This window comes from Stylophora pistillata, chromosome 3 (assembly GCF_964205215.1).
Source record: "Stylophora pistillata chromosome 3, jaStyPist1.2, whole genome shotgun sequence".
Taxonomy (NCBI): Eukaryota; Metazoa; Cnidaria; class Anthozoa; order Scleractinia; family Pocilloporidae; genus Stylophora; species Stylophora pistillata.
In genome coordinates this window covers 47,481,734-47,509,380 of record NC_142521.1, presented here as the reverse complement: position 1 = coordinate 47,509,380, position 27,647 = coordinate 47,481,734, and the positions used below count along the sequence as shown (strand labels likewise).

The 27,647-nt window shown below is 40.0% G+C and overlaps 2 protein-coding genes across 3 annotated transcripts in view; one reads left to right on the top strand and one right to left on the bottom strand.

Moving 5' to 3' along the window:
• Positions 1-27,647, top strand: part of LOC148736506 (uncharacterized) — a 69,754-nt gene that overhangs the window by 28,326 nt on the left and 13,781 nt on the right. Inside the window, exon 3 of the mRNA XM_088754074.1 lies at positions 25,160-25,222. Within this exon, the coding sequence (XP_088610200.1) occupies positions 25,160-25,222 (63 nt within the window). The remainder of the gene's footprint in view (positions 1-25,159; positions 25,223-27,647) is intronic.
• LOC111347426 (V-type proton ATPase subunit C 1) lies at positions 644-20,322 on the bottom strand. Of its 2 annotated transcripts, none has more exons than XM_088754077.1 (6): positions 20,116-20,322; positions 9,808-9,873; positions 4,330-4,361; positions 3,769-3,808; positions 3,247-3,468; positions 644-2,421 (listed from the first exon to the last, which is right to left on the bottom strand). In XM_088754077.1, the coding sequence occupies exons 4-6, from the start codon at positions 3,778-3,780 to the stop codon at positions 2,332-2,334; spliced, it is 324 nt and encodes a 107-aa protein (XP_088610203.1). In that variant the 5' UTR covers positions 3,781-3,808; positions 4,330-4,361; positions 9,808-9,873; positions 20,116-20,322; the 3' UTR covers positions 644-2,331. The 2 variants fall into 2 exon arrangements, with proteins under 2 accessions (XP_088610203.1, XP_088610204.1); XM_088754078.1 differs by having other exon boundaries at positions 3,370-3,468; positions 20,116-20,316.

Here is a 27,647-nt window from a genome sequence, read left to right as displayed (position 1 = left end):
ATTTTGGTGCGATTTTATTGGTTACTTTACGCCACGTGATGCAAAATCACAGGACAGTTATCACGCAATGACCCCCGTCCGCGTCGATATTTGTCCTCCGATTTTTTCCGTGAAAAAGAAACATAGTCAACACAAGAGTTTTAACTTTTCTGTTCTCCTATTTACATGGAAGGAAACCAAACTGGTTGTTTTTTTGCTTGCTTGCGTCAATCACGCGCATTCGCCATCAGATCACCACTGGCTTTTTTACTGTGTTTACGCGCAGTTTAATTGCGATGTGAAAATTAATGGGAGGGTTATAAAAATAATAAACCCAGTTCTGGCTTGCTGATATGTCGGCTGGTAATGTCCTTGGCTGAGAGATTCTCCTCAAAATTTCATATTTGCCCTCGAAGCTTCGCTTCTCGGCCAAATATTAATTTTTCGGACAATCTCTCAGCCGCGGACATTATCAGCCGACATACCAGCCGCCCGTAGGGGTTTATTTACTAAATATTCGCTGGATAACGATTTATCCGATCGATAGCGTTATCCGTCCCGGCCTTTGAACAACTCCGCCCAGGACCTTTCTGACGAGGAAAAAAAGTGCATCAATAAATAACTTCAATTCACTGATGTACCACGGAATAAACAAGCAACTAGATCAGACATCGATTTCCTTTAATTGCCTTTCACGTCACTTAACTGAACATACGCGACCTTCCACGGCGATTGATTTCACTATTAATCAATTAGAGGATTTAAGTTTGTTTTCACGGACTATATTGCTCATGTGGTGAAAGAATCAAATCAACTAAAATCGGTTTGAGTTAAACAACGACCAAACAATTTAAAGAAGTCTCGTGTTATGATGACTCGAGCTTTTCTTTATGTTGAACTAACGCCAAGTTTCAGTCTTTGACAAACGTCTGGGTATAATCATAGAGAAAATGGCAAGAGTGTTATAATTATAGAGCTATTTGGAAACAACACAGCGGTTAAACGTAGGGGAACGTAGATCATGCGCCAAGGGATCAATTTCGGCCGCCTGCACGTCAATTTTACCGCGCAAAATTTCAAAAGGCGATAAGAAACAATAGGGACTTTAAGCAAACCACGACGGCTACGGCAACGAAAACGTGGAAAAACAACAGATCTAATAGGCAGAACAATAGCCCAGCACGTGCGTTTTAAAACTTTGTACACTTCTCAGCCGTCCTTCGCAAAACAACAACGTGAAATCACCAAAATATGCGTCGTCTGCGAAGCGAAACCGCGGCGGCAAATTATTTTAATTTACATTTGGAACTCAACGCTGCTTTTATGCGTTATGTTGAGTTTGAGGTCTGGCGCCCTATGAGACGGTAAACACATGCAGCCATTTTCGAAATTCTAACTAAAAGTAGAAACTGATTTTTTAATCGACGTCTTCTGTGGCGTTGCCGTCCTGACTGCTTAAAGTCCCTACTAGCTTTCTCGTAAAGTGAGCGAAAGAAAAATGAAAACGTTTACAGAAATCTTTCAAATGAAATATAAAAGTAGGGGAAAGGAAAACTCGAGACTTAACGAACTGAAAGCTTATTCAGGTACTGTTGATTTATTCTGCTTTGAGCTTTACCAAAAATGTCCTTCCTTGTGTGGTTGTTTGCAACTCTTTTGAATCAACTTGGTTTTGACGCCACCCAATCAAAAAGGCGTTCGCACATTCACAAACGTTTGACCGCTGTGTTGGAAACAACTGACGACGTAATGAGCTTCGAGTTGATCTTCGTTGCTAACGCTCCGTGAAAGGTCCAAAAATATAGCGACGCCATCATAGCTACTCAGCTACAAAACTAAACGACTCGCCACTTGGTCTCCCTTGTTCCCAGTTAAAGACCTTTTCTTATCAGCTTCCTGCGATATTTTCTTTTGTTTCGATTGGCTGCGGTGATTTGGCTGGATTTCGGTTTAGCGTCTCTTAAGCGAAAAGCGCCCTTAGATTTCCTTTTTCTTCTCGTTTCTCTTTACCCATTTTCCAAGGAAAACAAAGAAACAAAGCTCATAATTTGCATGTTTAACAGAAAATTGGGGTATATAGCCCACTAAAAGCTGTACATATTGGAAATCATTTTAGTACATGTAGTAGATAATCCCGATGGGAGAGGGCGACCATCCTACTCACATTTATCTTGTATTTACATCTCAATTTTTTTTCATAATATTTAAAGGCAAATTAGAAAGCAATTATCGAGAGATACTTCCCTGATGACCCTTTGCCAAAACATTCAAATTTCATCTCTCTTTCATTCGGTTAAAAATTAGAAGATTTTTTAAGGTTGATCATTTGTAAACAATTCTGACTGGCGATCTTTACCGTTCAATAAGATCTAATTTAATCTGATAAAACACGTAGGGATAATATTCCTGGTGCGCAAGGCTGAGTCCTGGGATCTCAAGACTCTGTAAAACAAGAAAAAAAAAATTTTATGAGTAGGTAAGCCTGCGAGCCGGCTCTCATTAATATTAGCGCCTCAGAACGATTTTAGACGAGTTGGTGAGATGTTTGTCGGGGGTCTGGTATCAAGAAAACCTCTTGCAGACTCTCACTGGCTTCAGTGCTTTACTCAAGGACTCAAGACTTTCTCTCGGGCTGTTCGAAAGCTATGAGTGGGTGGAAAACACGGTGTTTAAGTGCTACCGCGCTGAACTACGAAGCACAAGGTTCCGGTGGGAGCCCTGAAGAGGTTGTTGCGCTGTATTCTTGGGCAGGACACTACTCTTTTCGTGCCTCTCTACCCAGGAGTGCAAATGGTATCAGCGAACTCTCAGGAAAATATAACCGACTACTTAACAATTATTCGCCGAAGGCGAAGTGAATGTTGTTGAATAATCCTCGAGATGAAGTCGAGTTCTCGAAGTATGTTGTAAGTTCTATAAATGCAGAAAGCATTGCGCATTTTTTGTTGCAATTGTGCTAACTACTCATATCAATAATCAAGCAGTTTTAAAAGGTTATTTAAATTCACTCAGCAAAAAATTCATACATTTCTTTTCTTGCAACGCCATACTCGTAGCGTCCTTTGTGCACTTCGCAATGATTGAGTTTTCTTCTATCGTGTTTATCACTTCCTCGGTCAACACGCGAGGCAGCCATTTTGAAATTTAGCGCTCCTGATATAATTACCCCACGCGAGGTGATTTTAGCGAGATATGACGTAATCCTTGACCTATCACATTGCGCGCGTCTCTCTAATCACCGGAATAATTATACTAATATGGGATAACCTGCAATGGAGAGAAGAGAAGAGGCAATACTCCAAACTGCCAAAATCTGGGTGTGGTTAAGATTGGGCCCAATTGAGAGAGCAACGATAAGGTACGATGAGACAAACACGTGATCGTACATACATTGGCGTCATACATGCTGGAACTGAATCCTTGGTTATCAAGATGCTGATAACAATTGTCTAACATGTCCTTTATCTTCTTGTAGGTCTTCTTTGATGGCTGTTAGGAAAAAAAAGAAAGAAAAGTCAAACTGAGATCAGGACTAATTGAATTAAGGGAAAAGTTTCAAGAGCAGGCTCAAAGAAAATACAAATCTGAGTCTGACTGTAGGTGGTAAGCAAGTCTTGTTAAACCTTGGTGAATAGGTCAGTATTGAAAGTATTTCGGACCATGATAAGCACTAAAGAAAATGTCTAAACTAACATTGCAATTCGCCGTGGAAGATCCCTTTTTCGTTTACAAAAAGCTTGCGCATTTCAAAATAATACACGAAATTGTGGGTGTTTAAACAAACTTTACCTGTAGTAACATGGCCTGGAAGTTCACTGGCAAACCATATCTGTAAACCAGTAGAAGAAAATGGATTAAATAAGGGTTACTGTTCAAAGTGCATTTGACAATTTAAAAACATCGGTTCTCTAACTTGTGTTACAGGGGTCTCTAGAGAACTCCCACGACAGACACCTGAAGTGACCAATGAGTAATTTTTCCTCACAACGATTAAGGTTTGTCATTCAGACGCGCGATTATAGGTATTGAATGAAACTAAAACAAGAGAATATCAAAACACCAGACTCTCAGAACCAATGTTGTCAGAAATTTATGGCAAGAAGTGGAGAATTCTTACTGAAATATTGAAAGTGAAGGCATTCCCGGCCAAGCTAGGCTTAAAAATCAGCCAAGAAGTTTTAACTTGTCAAGTGATTCAAAAGCCAAACTTTCCATTTGCTAAATTCGAGGGATTTGGTTCGGCTCTTGATTAGTTCTAAATCTCAGCTGAGCCTTAGTGACAATGGACGATTTCATGGCGATAGAAACCAACTGCGGGGCTGACTTAACAATAATTCATTTTGAGCTTACCTTAAAACTGACTCCACAAACACACGAAGGGCCTGCAATTAAGACAATCATGTTTGATCATATGGAAATACAACAGACATGTATTGTGTATGCTGAAATTAAACGCCTCGCAAATAGTGTAGCACCAGATATTTAAGGAATACTTGGAGGTTTAGCGAACTCCGCCATGGTGTTTTTTAGTCACTTTTGCGTAGTGCAAAAACTAATTTCAACCTAGAGGACACTGACAAATAGAATTTCGACAAGAAAGGAAATGATCAGAAAAGGCAATGACACAACAAGACGGGAAAAGAATGACTGAGGTAGAAGAAATGGGAACACTAAAGACGGTTTCCGACAGAAAAACTTTACTAAGACCCACAGTGTAGTGTTTGTAAGGTACACTTCGTGTGCCATACATGACGTAGGTAAGCAGGTAATGTAAGCGAGGATTGAATCATTAAAGCAGCATGGCAGATGTATAGATTAGATTCGTGTGTATCCATTTCCATCGACTTTAGAACGTGACATCTGGCGACGAGGATAGAAGTTGCAGCTGCCCAGACATGGCGTCAATAAAGATAGACGATTTAACGAGTGTGAAACCATTCGATCCACATGGTGAACCTTCAAGCGTGGGAAGGCGATGGCAGCGTTGGTTGAAAAGCTTCTCAGTTTATGCCGATAGCAAAGGCTTGCTCATCCAAGTGGATAAAGCGGATAATAAAATTCAGAGGAGAGCTTTACTCCTTCATTCGGCCGGCGAAGCTGTTCAGGAAATTTTCGAAACGTTACCTGACACAGGCGAGGCGAAAGATTACGAAAAAGCGGTGAAGGCTTTGAACGACTATTTCATTCCAAAGGTAAATTCGACATACCAAAATCACCTGTTTCGCAGCATGGAACAAGAGGACGGCGAAACCGTGGCTCAGTTCGTTACACGATTGAGACACGTGGTCAAAGACTGTGACTACGGCGACCAAGCTGATAACCAGATTCGTGATCAAGTCTTGCAGCGATGTAAATCACATGAACTACGGAAGAAACTACTGGAAAAAGGTGAGCACTTAACCTTAGAGTTGTTACTTTCGACGGCAGCAAACCACGAGCGAGTTCGGTCACAGCTGGAAAATATGGAAGGCAAAAAGGACGTGAATTTCGTCCGTGACAAGCAAGAAGACAAAGGAAAGGAGTCTGCCAAGCGAGCATGCTACAGATGTGGAAAAGTAGGACATTTTGGAAGAGACCCTGAGTGTCCCGCGAAAGGAAAAACTTGCCATAAGTGCGGAGGAGCTGACCATTTTAGTCCACAGTGTAAAACAAAAACAGCCAAACCTCCCAAACCTAGGCGGGAAGAGAAGACAAAAGGAAGGAAAACAAAGAAGTCAGTCAGGTATGTGAGAAGTGAGAGAGATGAAGATGAATATGCATTTACTGTGAATTCTGCTACATCACCTGAGAAAATAGATGTGACTGTGGGTGGAGTTGTAGTGGCGATGTTGATTGATTCGGGTGCAAGCACCAATGTGATTGACAAAAATCTGTGGTTAAAGTTAAAGCAAGACAAGATTAAGTGTGTGTCGAGAAAGAGTGATAAGAAGCTTTATGCATATGGCAGTAAACAGCCGCTGAACGTTCTAGGAACATTCTCAGCAGAAGCGAGAGTAGAGGGAAAAGAGGCCGAAGCTGAATTTGTTGTTATTAATGGCGAAGGGGCGGCACTGCTTGGGAGAGAAACTGCCATAAAGCTTGGAGTGTTGAAATTAGGAACCCAGATCTGCACTGTGACATGTAGTGAGACAATCATGTCTGATTACAAGGAGATTTTTGAGGGCGTGGGAAAGTTGAAAGATTTCCAAGTTAAGTTGTATGTGAATCCAGATGTACCCCCAGTGGCGCAACCAGTCAGGCGCACCCCATTTAGTCTTCGAGACAAGGTTAAGGAGAAGATTGAAGAATTAATAGCCATGGATATAATTGAACCAGTAGAGGGCCCAACCCCGTGGGTTAGTCCAGTTGTAGTAGTCCCAAAGCAGAATGACGAAATACGCCTTTGTGTAGACATGCGCAGAGCTAACGAAGCCATTATCAGAGAGCGTTATCCCATACCTACAGTGGACGAAGTGCTCCAAAGCCTCAACCAGAGCACAATGTTCAGTAAACTGGATTTAAAATGGGGCTACCACCAGTTAGAACTCCATCCAGATTCCAGAAGCATCACAACGTTCACTACACATTGTGGTCTTTACCAATACAAGCGTCTCATGTTTGGGATAAGTTCAGCTCCAGAAGTATACCAGCACGTCATCCAACAATCACTACAAGGCTGTGAAGGTGTTGCCAACATCTCAGATGACATCATCGTTCATGGGAAGAACACTGAGGAACATGACAGAAGATTGCAGCGAGTTTTGGAAAGGCTGAAAGAGAAGAACCTCACACTGAATGCAGAGAAGTGTAAGTTCCATATGACCCAGATGGTCTTCATGGGACTGGTGCTAAGCAACAATGGTATTGGTCCTACTGAAGACAAGGTAAAGGCGATCATTGATGCAAGAGAACCGCAAAGCGCATCAGAAGTCAGAAGCTTTCTGGGACTGGCAAATTACAATGCCCGTTTCATTCCGGACTTCGCTACAACCGCGGAGCCATTGCGAAAGTTGACCAAAAAGGGTGTTCGTTTCGAATTTGGAGAAGAGCAGAAGAATGCATTCAATGAGCTTAAGAGGAGGCTATCAAATGCAGATAATCTTGGCTATTTCGATAAAGATGCCAAGACACTAATCATAGCAGATGCAAGCCCGGTGGGCCTCGGTGCGATCCTCATCCAAGAGCAGCAAGGAAGGAAAAGAGTCATTAGCTACGCAAGTAAGAGTTTAAGCGCGGTGGAAAGGCGTTATTCGCAAACGGAAAAAGAAGCCTTAGCTGTCGTATGGGCATGTGAACGATTCCATGTGTACTTGTACGGCATTGAATTCACACTGTATACTGATCATAAGCCGCTGGAAACAATCTACTCGAGCAGGTCCAAACCGTGTGCACGAATCGAAAGATGGATCCTGCGATTACAGCCATATAAATTCCAAGTCAAATACCTACCTGGCGAGCAGAATATTGCTGACCCATTGTCACGCTTGTTGCATGCGAATGAACAAGCAGAACCATCGCCGGCGCACAAGGTATCGGATGAATTTGTCAGGTTCGTCGCAGCAACGGCCACTCCTCAAGCGATGACAACACGTGAAATTGAAGAAGCCTCATCAGAAGACAGAGAGTTTGTGGAACTACGCCAGTACATTAAAGATGGGAACTGGAAAGGTGACCAGTATAAGCAGTACGTACCAGTATGTAGCGAACTGTGTGTTATTGGCAAGCTGATCCTTCGTGGTACCAGGATTGTCATACCGAGCAAGCTGAGACCTCGAGTATTGAACCTTGCCCATGAAGGACACCCAGGAATTGTCAGTATGAAGCAGAGGTTGCGATCAAAAGTCTGGTGGCCTGGAATCGACAGGGAAGCCGAGAAGTTTAGCAAAACCTGTTATGGCTGTCAGCTTGTAAGCAGCCCAGCAAACCCAGAGCCAATCAAGTCAACACCATTACCAAGTGGCCCCTGGCAAGATTTGGCCATTGACCTGTTAGGCCCATTACCCTCAGGAGAATCTGTTTTAGTCATCGTTGATTACTTCAGTAGATACTACGAGATAGAAGTCATGCGTTCCACAACGTCAGAAAAAGTCATAGAGTGTTTGGAGAAAATCTTCACCACGCATGGACTACCTCAGTCACTCAGAAGTGACAACGGTCCACAATTCAGATCTGAAGTATTCGAACAGTATTTAGAGAATAACGGTATAGAACACAGAAAAACCACGCCACTATGGCCACAAGCGAATGGCGAAGTGGAAAGACAAAACAGGTCTCTCCTCAAGAGGATGAAAATAGCTCAAGCTGAGGGGAAAGAATGGAAGACAGAAGTGCGCAAGTACTTGGTAGCATATAGGTCAACCCCTCACACTACCACAGGCGTGAGCCCAGCGGAACTCTTGTTTGGCAGAAAGATGCGTACTAAATTACCCGAACTGAAAGAGGAGAGCACAGAGAGCGAGATGCGAGACAGAGATGGCAAAATGAAAGCCAAAACCAAATGGTATGCAGACAAGAAGAGGAATGCCCACGAGTCTTACCTAGCTCCAGGTGACCAAGTGTTAGTCAAACAAGAGCGTAAAAATAAATTATCAACATCATTTGCTCCTGAGCCTTACGATGTTATCACCAAGACTGGAAACAGTGTTGTTATTGAATCACCAGACGGCACTCAACTAATGCGAAACACAACCCATGTAAAGAAGTATGAGGAGACATCACAGAACCCGGGGGAAACAACTTCAACGCTTGATGTTACTGATCCTGTGGAACCGAAGCAGAACGAGAAAAACTGAGCAGCCCGGTTGTGACGAGACCGATCAGAGTCAGAAAACCGCCGGAAAGATTTAAAGACTATGTTATGACTTGAGTGTCATTATCGAGGACTATGTTTTGACTTGAGTGCCATTATCAGAAACTTTGTCGTGAGTTAATGTCATCATTGACTGTTACTGTTCATAAGGGGAGGATGAATGATTTTGTGGTTAGCCGTTTTATGAGTTTCAATTGTACTAGGCTTTAAGCGACTCTCTGTTGTGTTGACATCTTAGGATCGTTGTGGCTTTAAATAAAAAAAGGAAGGGATGTAGTGTTTGTAAGGTACACTTCGTGTGCCATACATGACGTAGGTAAGCAGGTAATGTAAGAGAGGATTGAATCATTAAAGCAGCATGGCAGATGTATAGATTAGATTCGTGTGTATCCATTTCCATCGACTTTAGAACGTGACACACAGAACGCGAAAAACATGAAAATCTTTTAAGGCAATTTTGGTTTTATCAACTGAGTTGATAATGTAGATTGACCACCGTAAAGAGTTTCACAGCTGACGTTTCGAGCGTAAGCCCTCAGTCAACATTCCCTCTAACGAAGGGCTAACGCTCGAAACGTCAGCTTTGAAATTCTTTACGGTGGTCAATCTACATCATCAATAGATAAAACCAAACTACCTTGTTACTCTCACTGTCGCAGCACCACAGTTTCTTTAGAAACTTACCTCCTTTAATCAAGAAAATCTTTCAGTACGTGTTGGAGCAATCTTCAATTGAGTATCGAGAGTAATCCGGTATCAGATTGGTTTTACATGACGACACTCTATGAGTGGTCAGGAAATCTAACGTCATCTCCTCAACCGATTGCGATTTGGTCACTCGCGGTTTTCCGCGGTTTGGGCGGTTTGCCTGTTCTCACTTTGAGTTTTGAATGGCTCCCTGTCATTTTTCTTTGTTCTAATTGGCTGCTTTGGTGAAATTAGTTTTGGTTTTAAGACAATCAATTGAACTGGGCTCTAACCAATGCTGCTAACTTAACGAGCTACTTCACCGTAAGAAAAAATTCGTTGCAAACTTGTACCTTGACGTGTATCCATGCAATGAAAGAGTCACTGAAGTTGACTCTGAGCCACCTCACAAGCGGACCCTAGGAATGTGCATAACATATTGAGTAAACACCTTGTAAAATAATCTTCATAAATGATACAATCACAACTACGCATAAAAGACTGTTTGTTCTAGAACAATCGTTGGTCGGCTGAATCATCCCCAATCTCCCTAACCGATAAGAGTAAAGTAAGAACACTTTAAACTCATCGCGTGTGAGGAAAGACCTAATCATTTGACCTGCGCTTATTTTCCCGAAATTAGCGCAAGTCTTCTTTTTCGGATTCTGACTGGTTATGAATGAGTATGAATGAACAAAGCCCCACAAATTGTTTGGAGGAATGCAGAGAACTGATTGATATAATTATGTAAGAGCAACAGTTGCAAGTGCCTTCAACTGCTCTAGAAGCCCGTAACCTTTTCGTGGATCTCGTTTATCTCATCGACAACAGTTGGTTCAGTTCTTGTATGATGTTTTTTTTGAAGGGGAATGAATTACACCCGAAAACCTAGCCTCGTGTGTCCCTAATGCCGCCCTCTCTTCGTGTGCGAGGCCTTTCTGGGAAAAGAGGACCGACAGTTCTGGTGACACATGTGTCAAAGTTACTGTGTTTACATTTCTGTGCAAAATAGAGGATACTTTAAAAGCCTATGAGCATTGTGTAACTACTCGTGTGCACGAAGTAATTTGACCTTATTTGGCCCGAGCTTTTTTTCAATCTTTTCAGATCGCGGAGTGAAGCGAATTCCGCCCCCTTCACCTCCGTAACTTCCAGAATATTTGAGCAATGACAAAGAAATTTAGAGGGCATATAGTATAGACTGGAAGATGAGCAAACTGATGAAAGTTTATTTTAAGGTTTTAGTGTAACACAACCGTGACAGTGTAAGTCATGCAATCATCAAAAAGTTATCAGAAAATATAAATAAATGATACAAAATTTCCACGGGCTTGGACTTCGCAAAATCAAGGTTTACTATACTGATTCAAAGAGCTATGTGTCGTAGTATTGTAACGTACTGCTAAATGATCTTTTTACATGAATAAAACAAACTATCGACCTCAAAACATAGCTCCTCAACTGTGGCAGTCATTGTCGTCCACGGAAACAATATGCATGACAGCCGATTACGTGACCTGACAAGTTTCCATTTATCACGTGATAAATGATAAATTATCGCGCGATAATAAATATTATCGCGCGATAATTTCCATTTAGCGCGCGATAATCTCCATTTATCGCGTGATAATCTTCATTTATCGCGCGATAATTCTTCATTTATCGCGCGATAATTTCCATTTATCGCGCGATAATCTATCATTTATCGCGCGATAAAAAAAATGTGTCATGTCCCCTTTGGGCCACCGTACGAACTTGTCACGCACAAACGATCGAAATAACATCCGCTCCTCACGAAACTACATCAAGTACAAAGACAAAGGTGAACTTGATAAAACGGCTTCAATTTTCCATCTGCTTTTATGAGTTAAAAGGCAAACCTATCAAGCCATAGGTGAACTTGATAAAACGGCTTCAATTTCCATCTAGTATTTAACGGCTACAGTAGATGTTAGAATGTTAGAAGATAAAGAAAGTAAAGAGTTGAGAAAGGCCTTGAGTTGAATAAGGAGAAGGGTAGAGGAGTACATTTTGTTGGTATCACGAAAATGCTGATGCAAAATAAACAACAACTGTTAATGCAATTAAACAGATAGTGTGTCTTTGAATTAGCCACTGCATCACATCCTTTTCATTTCTGATTAAACGTGAAAACAATTGGTTTCCGGTTTGTCATTTGCTCTCACAACAACTAAAGTCTTGAAAGGCGAAAGCAGTGATATTCGAGTACCTTCTTGTTTAAAACAGTGCATCGCATGATTTCTTACGATTTGGCTCAGCCATTTTTTAGCAACTACAAATGATAAGAATTGAAGATAAAGAAAGAGCAAAGAGACGGAGGAAGGCCATGAGCTATATAGGAGAGATCTAGAGTTATCGCGTGACCTTCCATACTAACTTTCTGCTGTTCTTTTGTGATTTATCAAAATTTACCGGAAATGCGTCAAACGATGATTGCCTGCCTCTTCTTGCTTCAGTTCGTTTGTTTATTTATTGTTCATTTCTTCAATTAGCTATTCTGAGGGGAGCTGGCTCGAGTCCATTTCAACTCCTACGCTTAAGTTTTGAGACTGTCTCAGTGACAATGCTGCAGCAAGAACAGTATCTTGGCAAGTGTGATATCATTTTGATGAGGAGCGGATGTTTTTTTCACGCTTTACTGGTTCAGCTCGTGTTCCGCACTCGAGGAATGAGGAACCTACAGGTAACATGTGATAGAACATGTAGATTCCTTACTTTCTGGGAACGAGTCACACGCAAACAATTGAAATAACATCCGCTCCTCACGAAACTAAACCAAGTACAAACTCAAAGACAAAGTTGATAAAACTTGATATTTTACTGATTTCACCTGTGTTGTGTTTGTACTTGGTTTAGTTTCGTGAGGAGCGGATGTTATTTGAATTGTTTGCGTGTGACTCGTTCCCAGAAAGTAAGGAATCTACATGTTCTATCACATGTTACCTGTAGGTTCTTCATTCCTCGAGTGCGGAACACGAGCTGAACCAGTAAAGCGTGAAAAAAACATCCGCTCCTCATCAAAATGATATCACACTTGCCAAGATACTGTTCTTCCTGCAGCATTGTCACTGAGACAGTCTCAGAACTTAAGCGTAGGAGTTGAAATGGACTCGAGCCAGCTCCCCTCAGAATAGCTAATTGAAGAAATGAACAATAAATAAACAAACGAACTGAAGCAAGAAGAAGCAGGAAATCATCGTTTGACGCATTTCCGGTAAATTTTAATAAATCATAAAAGAACAGCAGAAAGTTAGTATGGAAGGTCACGTGATAACTCTAGATCTCTCCTATCTAGCTCATGGGCTTCCTCCGTATCTTTGCTCTTTCTTTATCTTCAATTCTTATCATTTGTAGTTGCTACAAAATGGCTGAGCCAAATCGTTAGAAATCATGCGATGCACTGTTTTAAACAAGAAGGTACTCGAATATCACTGCTTTCGCCATTCAAGACTTTAATTGTTGCGAGAGCAAATGACAAACCGGAAACCAATTGTTTTCACGTTTAATCAGGGTAGTTTGGAAAATATGGAATGCCGGAATTCCGTGCCGGAATACCCGGAATATCCGGAGTTCCCGGAATGACCGAAAAATAATAAATTAAAAAAAAAATAAAAGTAAATAAATAAATAAATAAATAAATAAGAATATTGATGATTAAAAATTAATAGTAAATTCACAACTTAATCAAATAATTTAATGCGAAATTTATCTCTGACGGTCCCAAAAAAAAAAAACACTTACCAGAACTGTTCATGGAGATGCACGTATTAGAATTTAAAAACGTCTGCGTCAGACCAGTAGCCCATACAGCCTAAGCGACGAAATATTTGTACTCTCCCTTTCCCCTGGATGGGATGCTAGTCCATCACATGCATGGTTACTCCCCGTTTTAAATTCGCCTCCACACATTTACACACCTGTAGGATGTCTAGGGTGCAATGACCATTAAGCCGGCACGCTTTTCCAGCCGGAACCATTGCAGAAGATTAAACAAATGCAATATTTCCCATTAGTTTAATAGTTTCAATTTTAAAAATCTCCGAACTATTACAAATTAATACTCTACCTTAAATAATTATTAACCTCACATTGGGGGCTATCAAGGCAGCTACCAGCCGTCTCCAGTTAAAATTGAGAGATCGTCAGTTACTCGACACCTCTTCGCGTTAATTATATATACCTTTGAATATAAACCTTGTACTGATGGATTATTCTAAACAAGAAAAAGGACAAAAAAGGACTTACTCCTCGGTTGTCTCTGGACAAGGTAAGATTTTTTTCCAATTACTTTTTTATGGTTGTGGTTTCACTTGAATGTTAAATTTGACCCACCACGTGGTCCGTTGTCTTTATTGGTGGTACTCCTAGCGATTCCGAAGTGTAGAGGCACTGTTTATCAATTTTTTCTTAATCTATTTTTATTAGTAAACCACATAGAATCGAGTAGTTCAGAGAAAGAGCTGGAAAAAACGGAAAAATGTTTGGAAATAGCTTGCACAGTACTTATTAGAAGCTATCACAAATGAAAAGCAAATGGATACAAGAGTACTCATCGGAAAAGATTTAATCCACCAATATATGCTAAAGCTGTGCCCTAAAACAACAGTTACATACATACATACATATACTTTATTTAATCTCGAATTTAGAGTAGTTAAAGAATAAGCTAGTATCTTCGAGTTACAAGCATAATTCTAAATACTACTAAAATGTAAAATGTAAAATGTAAAATTGTAACATTCTAAAATTTAACTATGAGAAAGAGTCATACTGTAGAATCTTGCGCTTGAAATCAGAAAAGTCAGACGTTCTAAAAGAGTCCGGAAGAGAGTTCCATAGTTTTGAAGCCATATATGAAAGGAGTGAAGACCATAAGTAGTAGTTTTTGTAGACGGTAGGGACAAAATATAATTTCCGCGTAGATTATAGGATACAGACCGGAAACTAAACATATTCTTTAGATAGCCTGGATAGCAGTTAAAAAACAAGCTCTTGTACAATATAATTAAGAAAGTCTGAGGGCGTCTTTTATACAGAGATTTGGAGTTAACTTTGCTAAGTCATAGAGAGTCATAGGAAGAATTATAATCCTGCAAGATAACTCTAAGAATTCGCTTGTTTAAAGTATCAATCTTCTCAGTACTACGCGCACCACAAAAGTGCCATACAGACGAACAATAGTTAAAATGTGGCATAATAAAAGCCTTATACAATCTTAGTAGAGTATCTTTAGAGATAAGTTTACGAAATCTTAGCATTACATTGAACTGGCCATTTATCTTCTTACAAATAGTTGATATATAATTATCAAAACGCAACCTATTGTCAATATTTATTCCAAATATATCCAAAGAATCTTTTAATGGAAAAGAGAAGGAGTGGCCTGTTTTTCCCAAGACTATAGCCTGGTATTTTGTCTCATTTACGATCATTCCATTGCTGCGATACCACTTATTTGCAACTCTCACTTCCCGACAAATACAGTTCTCTAGAGCTACTGGGTCGACATCAGAAGAGTATAACTGATGATCGTCCGCATATGCGTGAAATTTACCTTGCGTAACCGAGTAAAACAAGTCGTTGATGAATATATTAAAAAACACAGGCCCCAAAACACTTCCTTGCGGAGCTCCTCTTTTAACATCTTTCCAACTGGAAAAGGTGTCCCCAGTCTTGACTCTCTGCTGTCTCCCCGAAAAATAATCCTTGAAGAGTGCTAAACTTCTCTCTCCCACACCACAAGCTTTGAGTTTTGCTAAAAGTAGATTGTGTTGAATAACATCGAAAGCCTTAGAAAGATCCATTGAGACTACCGCAACTAATTCCCCTTTATCGAGCATAGCCCTCCAGTCCTCAATTAGCTTTAGCAGCGCAACTGTAGAACCTTCTGTAAGAGCTGATGGAATCCGACAGAATCGCTTGATAAAAGTCTCCCAGCTGTACTATTAGCAGCTTCTCATATATATTGTTGAGTACAGGTAGGACTGTGACAGGCCTATAGTTTTCTTTTTTAAATTCATCACCCTTCTTAAACAGCGGTGTCACCTGCCCCATTTTCCATACACTCGCGTAGCAACCTTGAGCAATTGAGGCAGTTATCGATTGTTAAAACTACACGAACAAAGCGTCAAATTCAGAGGCAGTAATTGTAGTCTCCCCGAGTCTCTTATCTCTTCGGCACACCTTTAATACACAAACGTGGATTAGCTTAAAAGATATTTCCAGACAGAACAACAACAAAAAGTGAAATCCGTGTGTCGCTATCACACAAGACAGAAAGTGATTTCTTTCCTTTCCAGACAAGAGCAACTTTTTTGTTGTTAACAGTTTGTGGCAAATGAAATAGTTCCAATGGAAAAAGGTCACTTGCCCCTGATTCAATTCCCTAGTCTGATAAGAAAAGGAAGATCGAAGGCTTGCTACCAGACTCCTTTTTTTCTCATCAAATCAAGCTTTTCATCACAAGCCCCCCCCCCCCCCCTCCATGTGGTTACCTCTTGAGTAATGTCTCAATTAACTAATTATCACTCTACAGTGCCTTTGATATTGACGTGAAGCTCATTCATGCACGTTACAGAAAGAACTCGAAGTCAAGTAGATCAGAAATATCTGGTAGGTTCATGATATGGTTAAGACGCGTTCGTATGGATTTGACACCCGGGATTTGACCAAGACATACAATGAATTAATGACATTATCACGACAGGCGATAAATTTATATTCGTGGAGACCATCTAATAAGCCACTAAAAAGAAATCAACTTTATGTCTGAAGTTAAATGTAAAAAAAAACGTTAATGTCTGAATCTATCAAAAAACCTAATCTCAATCATTGCAGTCAATAAATTACTTTTATTACACGACTCGGGAAGTCAGAGGGCCAATAACTAAAATCAACCAATCAAAATGCTCTATTGCCGGTCAATATTCTCTCAGTATTGGACCGGGCACTGTCTCGAATGGTCCCGAATGCTACCGCCCTTGTGTCCCTTTGAACTTCAGTCGTGTAATAAATCTCTTATTAACCAAGCTTGTTCGGGACCGTACTGGAAGACTATCGGCCCTAGGTCTTTTGTGTACGGACCTCGCTGCGCTCGGTCTGTACTGTCAAGACCTCGGGCCGATATTCTCCCAGTACGGCCCTCGCGCTTGGTTAATAAGATATATTTATCGCAATCTATCAAAAATCGCAAAAATTGGGTGGCATTAGAAAATGCTTGTGCTGACAGATTTTAAGTGCGGTCGCACTTTGGTTTGCTCGCTAAGTACTTATCGTATTTACATCCCCTTTTCCACTTAGAACCCACAGTGCTTGAGGTCTGTCAATAATAAATCACACTTCTGGTTTATTTACCTTGAAGCAATCTTTGGCATCAGTTTGTATATTGTAGGCTATAAGCTACATGTAGTTCTAGTATGTGCATCTCCGTGAACAGTGCCATAGGTAGTTATTTTTTGCGTCACGTGGTCTCTGCATTTTATGACTGATCGAGAGAAAATTTTGCTTTTTTTTGGTTTTACTTATAGAGAACTGATTTTCTTTTTTTTTCTTTTTAATTTTTATTTTCACTTTATTTTTACTATTTTAATTAGTTATTTTATAATTATTTATTCAAACTTATAATTTTTAATTATTAGGTAATTTTTTTTCAATTTGTCATTTTTTGGTCATTCCGGGAATTCCGGGTATTCCGGCACGGAATTCCGGAATTCCAGATTTTCCAAACTACCTTTAATCAGAAATGAAAAGGATGCGATGCAGTGGCTAATTCAAAGACACGCTCTATCTGTTTAATTGCATTAACAGTTGTTGTTTATTTTGCATCAGCATTTTCGTGATACCAACAAAATGTTCTCGTCTTCCCTTCTCCTTATTCAACTCAAGGCCTTTCTCAACTCTTTACTTTCTTTATCTCCTAACATTCTAACATCTACTGTAGCCGTTAAATATTAGATGGAAATTGAAGCCGTTTTATCAAGTTCGCGTATGTCTTAGTACTTGATAGGTTTGCCTTTTAACTCATAAAAGCAGATGGAAAATTGAAGCCGTTTTATCAAGTTCACCTTTGTCTTTGTACTTGATGTAGTTTCGTGAGGAGCGGATGTTATTTCGATCGTTTGTGCGTGACAAGTTCGCCTGAAAGAAAAGATTCTGTCCTATCGCATGTTACTTATGGGTTCCTCATTCCTCGAGTGCGGAACACAGGCTGAACCAGTAAAGCGTAAAAAATACATCCGCTCCTCGTCAAAATGATGTTACCGGCTTACCTAGATACTGTTCTTGCTACAACATTGCTATTGAAGCAGCCTCAGAACTTAATCGTAGGAGTTAAAATGGACGCGAGCCAGCCCTCTTCAGAATAAATCATCGAATAAACGAACATTTAATAAACAAATGAACATGAAGCGAGAAAGGGGCGGGCAATCATTGTTTATCGCATTTCCGGTAAAAGTTTGGTAAATCACAAAAGAACAGGAAGTTAGTATGGAATATGACGCGATAACTCTCTCCTACCCATCTCCTTACTCTCAGTATTTATCTTCAATTCTCAGTTGTAGTTGCTTCAAAATGGTTCAGCTAAATCATGCGAGACCACGCGTTGGACTGTTAGTAAGAAAGTATCCGAATATCACAGCTTTCGCCTTGATAGCTTGAGAGTAATAAAACCGCGCTTTTATGCGGTAGGTAGATATTTTTTCACAGATGGTTGGTCAATTTTGAGTTCTGGTGTTTAACTGTTTTTCAAAATTCTGTTACATCGGTCAATTAAACAAATTGATAAAAATTCTTAATTTTCTATTTTTAATGATCAAACGCACTATTTTGCCGGGCCGGAATAAAAAAGTGCCCATGTTGCTCGTTCGAAAACAGTCATAGCTTGCTTTCAAGGTTAATCAGATATATTGTTCACGGCTGGTTGGTCAAGTTTGAATACCGGTGTTCAACGTATTAACAGAAACAGGAATTTACTCCAAAGAAAGATTATGTAAACCTGCACTTGAATTGTTCTACAATCAGCAGAGAAATCAACAGAGTTGTTGTCAGTAGAGATACACTGAGGAGACCAAGGACTGGTAAGATATTTGATAAATTTTATTGTGTATATATCTTCTTAGCTCCGCATCACTCTCCACTCTTTTTCACTGGATTGCATCCAGCTAAAACACGGAGAAATTAGTAAAAGTGTGATCTTACAGCGAGTTGACAGAGCTGTTTGTCGAAATATAGCAAATTTAGCCAAAGTGAAGAGGTCAGGCGATTATAAGTGCAGTTGTCGTTTTTAATTCTTCAAGAGCATGGTGCAATAAAGTAAATTTGTCGCGAAATGAGGGACATAAAAAAGTAAAGACACCTAACACCCCTAGAACTTTGCTCTCGGAAAACTGTTGCGGCATCTCGAAACATATTTTCGTGCCAAATGGGGGCTGTTGTTGATTTATTTTGGGTTCTTGCAGATTATGGGCGCTGCTGAGAGCCACCGTGAGGAAGTATACATTGCACACGTGAATAAATCATGCACCTTCGAAAACGACACCAAGTATACAGTGACGATAACTGATAAGGATGGGACACGATCCTTGAATCCTGGAAAATCGACAACAAACGTCGGCATCCCTGGCCATGAAGTGATTCTTGTCCTGAAGCTACCGAAGAAAGACGCGAAGATCGAATTTCCCTCGAGTGGATTTAATAACTCTAGGCAGAAAATTAGCCAGATCTTTGCAAATGAAATCAATCAAAATTGCTGAACTCCAGCAGGGGTTAACTGTGGTCAGTGCGCATGACAAAAATATTGCCATGACTTTACTGATCACGAATCAATGAAAGAAAAATTTCTCTATCTTGATTAGTAACCATCAATGGTAAATAATGCTGGAATGGAACAGTCTGTAAGTTAGCTTTAGATTGAAATTTTCCAAACTAAGTGTGGTGACGATCTATAATTATCAGACTTCTGGTTTCTATGCATCCATGCGGGTGTGTGTGTGTCTTTTTGGAACAATTTAACTAACTCAAAAAAAATTAAAAATTAGATTTTGATTTTAATTCCAGATTGAGTATGATGTATGCGAATTAGTTAACAAAAACAAGAGTGACGATTTTTCGACTCAAGTTTTCTTTTAATTGATCGTATCTTGCTTTGGCAATGTGTTTCCAAATTTGCCTTTTAACTAATAAAAGCAGATGGAAAATTGAAGCCGTTTTACCAAGTTCACATTTGTCTTTGTACTTGGTGTAGTTTCGCTTGTTTACGTGTGACTCGTTCGCAGAAAGTAAAGATTTTATGTCCTATCATATGTCATGTGTAGTCCTCCTTTCTCGAGTGTGGAACTCAGACTTTAAAAAGCAACCGAACGTGAAAACTGAACATCCGCTCAAAATGATATTTCACTCTCGTAGATACTGTATATTGCTGCAAAATTATCTTTGAAACAGTCTCGGAACTAAAGCGTAGGAGTTAAAATGGATGCGAGCCAGCATCCCTTTAGAATAAATAATTGAACAAATGAATAATGAATAAACAAAGAAAACTGAAGCAAGAGAGGGGCAGGCAATCATTTTTTGACGCATTTCAGGTAAATGTACAGGAAATTAGTATGGAATATCACGCGATAGCTCTCTCATAACCATCTACTTACTCTTTCTTTATCTTAAATCCTTAGTTGTAGTTGCTACAAAATGGTTGAGCCAAATCGCAAGAGATCACGCAACGCACTGTAAATATTCGAATATCACTGCTTCTGCCTTTCAAGACTTTAATTTCAGTGAGAAAGAATCACATACTAACAATAACACAACGGTTAACCGATAGCTTGAGTGTAATATAACTGCGCTTTTGTGTGGTAGGTACAGTTTTGTCCTTTATGACGCGAGAGAGCAAGATAGGGAGTCTGAGTCCAGTAAGCTTCTTTGAACACAAACTTTAATTACTTGAGAGGCAGGTTACCTTTAGAGCTATCCATATAGCAACAACATGACGACTAACTTATCTCTATGTTCACTCGTGTAACTCGAGAACTAGATTGGAATGTACGAAGCGATTACATAACCAGTCCAGAAAGCTACATAACATTCGTGGGTTACATAACCTTTAAGTGTTACATAAGAAAGATCAGTTGATCGACATTCAAGAACGGTCTTGTCGAAGAAAAGCAAATGTTGATTTCCTGAAGGTTTTACATATCATAACAGGTACATGTCTTTTCACGTCTAATTAGTCAAGTCTGAGTTCCGGTTTAGTTTTTAAAATTTTGTCACATCGGCCAACTAATCAAATCGATGAAAATTCTTATATTCTATTGTTAATGATCAAACGCACTTTGTTTTCCGGGCCCGGGAAAAAAATCACCCACGTTTCTCGTTCGAAAACAATCATTGCTTGTTTTCAGGGTTAATGATGAAATGAACATGAAAGAAACACTCTATCTGTTTAATTGCGTCATCAGTTGGTTTTCTTGCGTCAGCATTTGCGCCATACCAACAAAATTATCTTTGCTGCCTTCTCCTGGCCATATCCAACCCAAGGCCTTCCTTAACTCCTTCCTCTTTCTTCATTTTTAAACATTCTAATACTCATTGTGGCCGGTAAATATGGTCGAGTAAATCGTGCGAAATCGCACGATCTACAATGAATTAGAAAGTATGCAAATATCGCACGCTTTTTCCGTCTTTCAAGATCTTAATTGTTCTAGGATTCAATCACAAACCGACAATAACACAACGGTTGATCGATAGCTTGAGTATAATAAAATCCTTTTGTGCTGCAGGTAGATGTCTTTTTCACGGTTGGTGAGTTCCGGCGTTCAAGAGAAAGATCATATAAACCTGCTAAACCTGCATTCGTTCCACAATCAGCCGAGAGATCAGCAGATTTGTTGTCAGCCTAGAGATACACTGAGGAGACCAAGAACTGGTAAGGTATTTGAAAAGTTTTATTGCCTGTCTATTTTCTTAACTTCACACCACCCTCCACTCTTTTTTTATGAGGACATGTTTCATGAAGGTCCACGCTAAAAATTGACCGCGAAGCAAAGAACATGCCGAGAACCTACTCAGACCGAGATTAAGAAATCAAGCATTTCTGCTCGAGCTAAAACATGGAGAAATAAGTAACAGTATGATCTTACATTGAGTTGACATCGACCTGTTTGTCGAAATACTGCAAATTTAAACGAAGTGAAGAGGTCAGGCGATTATCCGTCAGTTGTCAGGGTAAATTCGTTGCGAAAGCTTATTCACAACTAGTCTGAATTTCAGCCGTCTCTTCTCTTTACCCCAAGGGAAGTGACGTCTGAAATTCAGACTAATTTATAACGACTGAGGGACATAACACCGCAGTAAAGACACACACATACAGCATGTTAATTTTGGCCTCAGCTTCCGCTTTAGATATTATATTTTCGTCGGTCTCAAATTTGCAAAAGGAGCACGTTGAATTCATGGGGAACACTAATACAACGTTTGAGGAACACAAAGTAGGAAAGACTCGGCATACGTACATTTCAACCTCAACCGTAACATTGGTTGTTCTTTTCTTTATGAGGTGCGGTTTTCCGCAAAATCGCTGTTTAGTGCTTTTCTTTGCTTTTAACATGGAGAGTTAGGAGATTAAGATTTTGGAACAAGTTGATGCCATGACAAATTGGAAATTCTAAAATCGCTATATATGAAATGCGGGGACTGACTTAAGTACAGCGGCAAAGTAAACAGAAAGAAACAAGTGAATAACGAAATGTTTGTCAACTTGCTGGTAGTGGTCCTGTAGCATGCAAGGTTACATTAGTAGCATGGAATCTTTAGCTCACTTTTCGACCTTAATAAGTCTTTTCAAATGGTTACAAAACGGAAAATAAAAATTTGGGTCTTTATGTTCCTGAAGACTCGAGCTCTTTCTGAAGATGTGTTATTTAATAAGGGAAGACCAACAATTTTGATCAAAACTTGCGTTGTAAAGATTAAAGTAACTGAAAGAACTCTAAAAACGGTCTCGAGGTGTTTTCGGTCTCACTTTGTGACTTTGCTTGAGTCACGGAGAAATTTAGAACGATGATCAGAATAATAACGCATACCTCAAGCGTTCTACAAAAGCAGTACAAAATGAAATCCTGCGTTTATCAAATTTCCGCGGGTTGCAAAATTCATCAAATTTTGACGCTGCGATTCAAATCTTTCTCTCGCTGCACGATCCAAATTTCTCTATTTTCCATTCCTATATCAAGTTTCGCCTTAGAGTCGCTCAGTAAATGTTTTTATTTGAACGTGATAATCTTTGTTTCCAAAGTTTTCTCCCGCTTACATCTGATAACAAATCTCTGAAGTTTTCTACCTCGGAACGATCAGCCAATAAACTTGAAGAGTTGCCACGGTTGCTGTTTTTCATCAGTACGTAAACAATTGAAACGACTAACAGTATTAGCCATTTTCTAAACGAGCGGCGGTCTGGGTACGATTTGCCACCATAAAGGCTCCTGGGATCGTTTGGAGGGACAACGTGAAGGTAAACAAACATGGCGCACTATAACTTCTGTATTCCAGGCTGCACTAACAGTTACAGAGATGCACCTAACCTTCAATATTATAGAATTTCTAAAGGTCGTGATATACGTAGAAAGTACGTGGTTCTTATGAGGAACGAGACGCTGAAATTAGACTCTACGAGTACGCAGATTTACTCAGCTCATTTCGATGGGGGAGAGTAACTTTGCAGAACACACTTGCCTTCAATTTTTCCAAGGACAAAACCGACAGCTCCAAATAGAGAACTCAAGAGGGCCAGTTTCAAAGATGCGCAGAAAATGGAACAAACCAAAAAAAGAAAAACAACACTTGCTCAAATTGCTCAAATTACCACTGTTGTAATTTGCTGTTCACTTCTTTCATGTCGTTGTTTTCGTTCACCGACTGCTGGATCTCTCCCTTTAACTTAACGATTTCTTTTTCACTTGTTTGTATTCTGTTATCTAAACTGTTTAGTTGGTCACCAGTAATTAATGTTTGTATTTCCACACTGGTACTGGTGCCAGCATTAACATTATTATTTTCCGACTGTTCTTTAAATCTAAAGTTCGCTTCCAGTGGTAATTGAGCAAGTGTTGTTTTTCTTTTTTTGGTTTGCTCCATTTTCTGCGTATCTTCAAAACTGGCCCTCTTGAGTTCTCTACGTGGAGCTGTCAGTTTTGTCCATGGAAACCTTGAAGGCAAGCGTGTTCTGCTAAGTTTTTCTCCTCCATCGAAATGAGCTGAGCAAATCCGCGTACTCGTAGAGTCTAATTTCAGCGTCTCGTTCCTCATAAGAACCACGTACTTTCTACGTATATAAGGGTCTTTAGGAATTCTATAATACTGAAGGTTAGGTGCATTTCTGTAACTATTAGTGCAGCCTGGAATACAGCAGTTATAGTGCGCCATGTTAGTTTACCTTCACGTTGTCCCTCCAGACGATCCCAAGAGCCTTTATGGTGGCAAATCGTACCCAGACCGCCGCTCGTTTAGAAAATGGCTAATTAAGGTTGTGCTTTAATTAACAAATGCTTTAATTAACACCACAGCGTACACTATTGAGTTATAGATGCACGCGGGAGGTTGCTAAGCACGAAAGAAGCGTAAGAGTCGCTCGAGGCGATAACTGAGAGCGACTCTAGCTTTTTGAGTGCTTAGCCAACCTCCCAAGTGCATCCATAACTCAATAGTGTACGCTGTGGTGTTTACCATTTGTTTTATAACATAACATCGATACATTGTAGCTAAAGAGTTCCCTTTTATTTAACTAATCTTACGCGACCAGAAAAAACAAGCGCGCGCGGAAAAAATAGTCTTTGCATTTGCTCACGTCAGCAGCGTACACCCATGGGTAAATGGGGAACGCTAAATTGATCAATCAGAGCGCGCGCTTTACTCTGGTTATGTTATAAATAAATATCTTTGACTTCCCACAAGTTCTTAACATAACAACTGCTTGTACAATGATTAGTACCTGGCAGTTCATTTGGATAGCAAATTCAACCTGAGTTCACCTGAGCTTCATTCAAGTTCTCTTTGCATTCTTGGCATGTATCTTTGAGTTCGCCAAACGGCCTATTCCGAAAACGGTGCTCAACATCTTTTAGTGTGTGTCTAACGCGAACATCGTGTGCATCTTTAAGCATTGAGCACCTCAGTTGGACAAAAACAATCCACTACTCTCAACATGACCCTTGCACAGCGTTGCACTACCCGGCACTTCAAGCCACAGACAACCCAAGCTCACTACTAGAAAAGCGGACGTGACTCTTACCGTGTTGCGCAACGTTTTATATTTATAAAGGTTTGTATGGGATGTTATCGGTTTGCCTTAAAAGAGAGAAAAAATGTCTTGAAATGAAATGGACTTACCTTATTGCCTTGTTTTCCTTGTTGGTTCCTAGCGTCTCAGGCCATTTTGAAGCGTTTTCGGCGAGTTAGCCGGTAGGGCGAGTGCAATTTGTGGTCTTTGAAAAAATTTACAAAAGTGCTAGTGTGCAAAATTCCAAGTGTTGTTGTTGTACTGCTTTGTGACTCATCTACCCTGAGGAGAGCTTGGGAAAGGCTAACATTCTAATGAGTTAGGGCTTGTAGCTGCCTAAAGAGCTGACCACTCCAGCACCAAGACCGCTTATTGTTGTCTAAGTAAAGATTCCAACGGTTTATTTTGCTATTTTTTTAAAGATTATGGACAAAACATTTGCTGAACCTGTACAAGCTGAAGATGTGCCTGTGAAAAACGAAGAGGTCAGTAGAGGGGGGAGGTACCATTTCATTTATAAAATTTGGAAAAAGTGAGCTGCCAAAAAATGCCACGTGAGTCGGATTCCGTTGCTTTATTTCTTGAAAGTGCTTACAGGAGTCATTCGCTTGTAGGCAGTAGGTCTTGTACACTAATTTATGGCCTGGAACAGGTTGGACATATCACTTATTGAATGGGCTTGTGCAATTGTGGCTATCTACGTAATTACCATTCCGGTAGCAAATCGCTTCATTTGTATGGAACGCCATAACTGTCTTATGGTACTTTTGGTCATGGTATTCGGTGCTTACATCCTTATATTGCGTACTTACATCCTTATATTCGGTGGTTAAATCTTTATATTCGGTATTTACTTCATTATATTCGGCGCGTACTTCGCTATATTCGGTGCTTACTTTATTATATTCGGTGTTTACTTTCTTATATTCGGTGCTTAAATCATTATATTCGGTGTTTACTTCATAATATTCATGACGTACTCCGTTATATTCGGTGCTCACTTTATTATATTCGGTGCATACTTCGTTATATTCGGTGCTCATTTTATTATACTGGGTGGCTTATTCGTTCAGTATTCACTTCATTATATTCGGTGTTCACTAAATTATATTCGGTGTGCACTTCATTATATTCGGTGTTTATTTCATCATACTCGGTGTTTATTTCATTATACTCGGTGATTAAATCATCCAGTTCGGTGCTTCCGACAACTGGTGAGCACTTCATTATCTTTGGTCCTACCAACATTATACGCGGTGGTAAAATCATTATCTTCGGTGCAAACTTTGTTATGATCGTCACCAGGCTCCCAAAAACATTGTTCGCGGTGATAACCCCACAATGCAATTCTGCAATTTCCCGCGTATTTTCAAAGTATTATGAAAATGGCGGAAAAGACTGCAATGAACTCCATTCTGAGGCGACAAAACTTAAGTAATCTAACAGAAGTATTTGAAAAGGAGAAAATCACATCCGATGTAGTTCCTCTGTTATCTGCAAGCGAAATGAAGCAGCTGGGTGTAAGTAATAATTCTGACATGATGAGTTTGCGAATGGAATGTTCAATCCACGGAAAACGGAAACCTCAAAGAAATCGTTTAGGATATGGAGCTGCAGAATTCAACATACCAAAATCAATACTAGAAAATCATCTAGAGGAGGGTTTCAAGATAAAAGAAATCGCCAGTACGTTGTCTGTCTCGGAGAGCACAATTTATCGCAGAATGCAAAGCTACAGACTCGGCTCTCAGGATTTCAGTGATGTTTCGGATGAAGAGCTCCATCACCACATATCAGAACTGTCAAAGGACTTTCCCTTTTGTGGGGAAGGAATGCTTTTTTCTTCTGCAAGAAAGAGGCATTAAAGTGCAAAGAATGCAACTTCGAGAGTTATTGAGAGACTATGGAGGGATGTCTACCAGGGTGTTCTTGCACTTTACTACAAGTTATTCTACTTCATGGAGGATGAGGGGATATTGGACCCATTGGATGATGTTCATTTGGTTGCTCTCCATCATGTTTACCGGCCAAAATTCAAGAGAAGTTTAAGTTGACCATGCAGTTTAAGTTGGCCATGAAGTTTAAGTTGGCCATGCAGAAGGGTCCTACTAGAACCTGGCATTCAAACGCAACTTTTGTTGTTACATGGGCTCTTTCCTTTCTAGTGACATCTAGTGTAAATGACCTGTCATGAACTCCTTTTTGATATCTTACAAGCCGCTGCAACTCAACGCATCAATAAAAATTGGGTAAAGAGTGGATATTGATTATTAACCCTTCAAAGCGGTTTTGAATACAGTACTTTTATTGAGATCATGCTTTCTAGTTCACAACAACTCTGAACAGGAACATGTATTCCTGATAAAATACTGAATCAAGGTTACGCCAGTAATAACTCTTCATGCTGCCTTAGTCATATGGTTTCCTCCTCACAGACTTAATTTAAATTTCTGGTAGTGATCATATGCATTCCTTTGAGACCACTGACTGCTTGACGATATGAAGAGCTTTCAAGTGCACTTCAATTCCAAAGTTAGATGATGTCCACGTCCACGGAATTTCATGGTTCAGTTGCTGTGTACAATCACTGCAAAACTGAAATGAGAGGGCGTCAAAGATAGGCCTCCCAGAACCATTGTCACCACCTTCAGTAATAAATCCTTCAACCCCATAGTGAGGGATGAGATCACTTCGCAATTCTATTCCTACTGGGTTTTGAAGTTGACCTGCTACCTAGGTTCTTATTGGTGACGACCTCGTAGTTCGCATTCTGTGCTGTGACCAAGCTTTGTTCCAAATGTCTAACTTCCCTTAAAATGGTAAATTGGCCACCGTAACGATTACAAAAGCTGACGTTTCGAGTGTTTAGCCCTTCGTTGGAGCGAATAGAGGAATTGTGGGTGGTGTGTG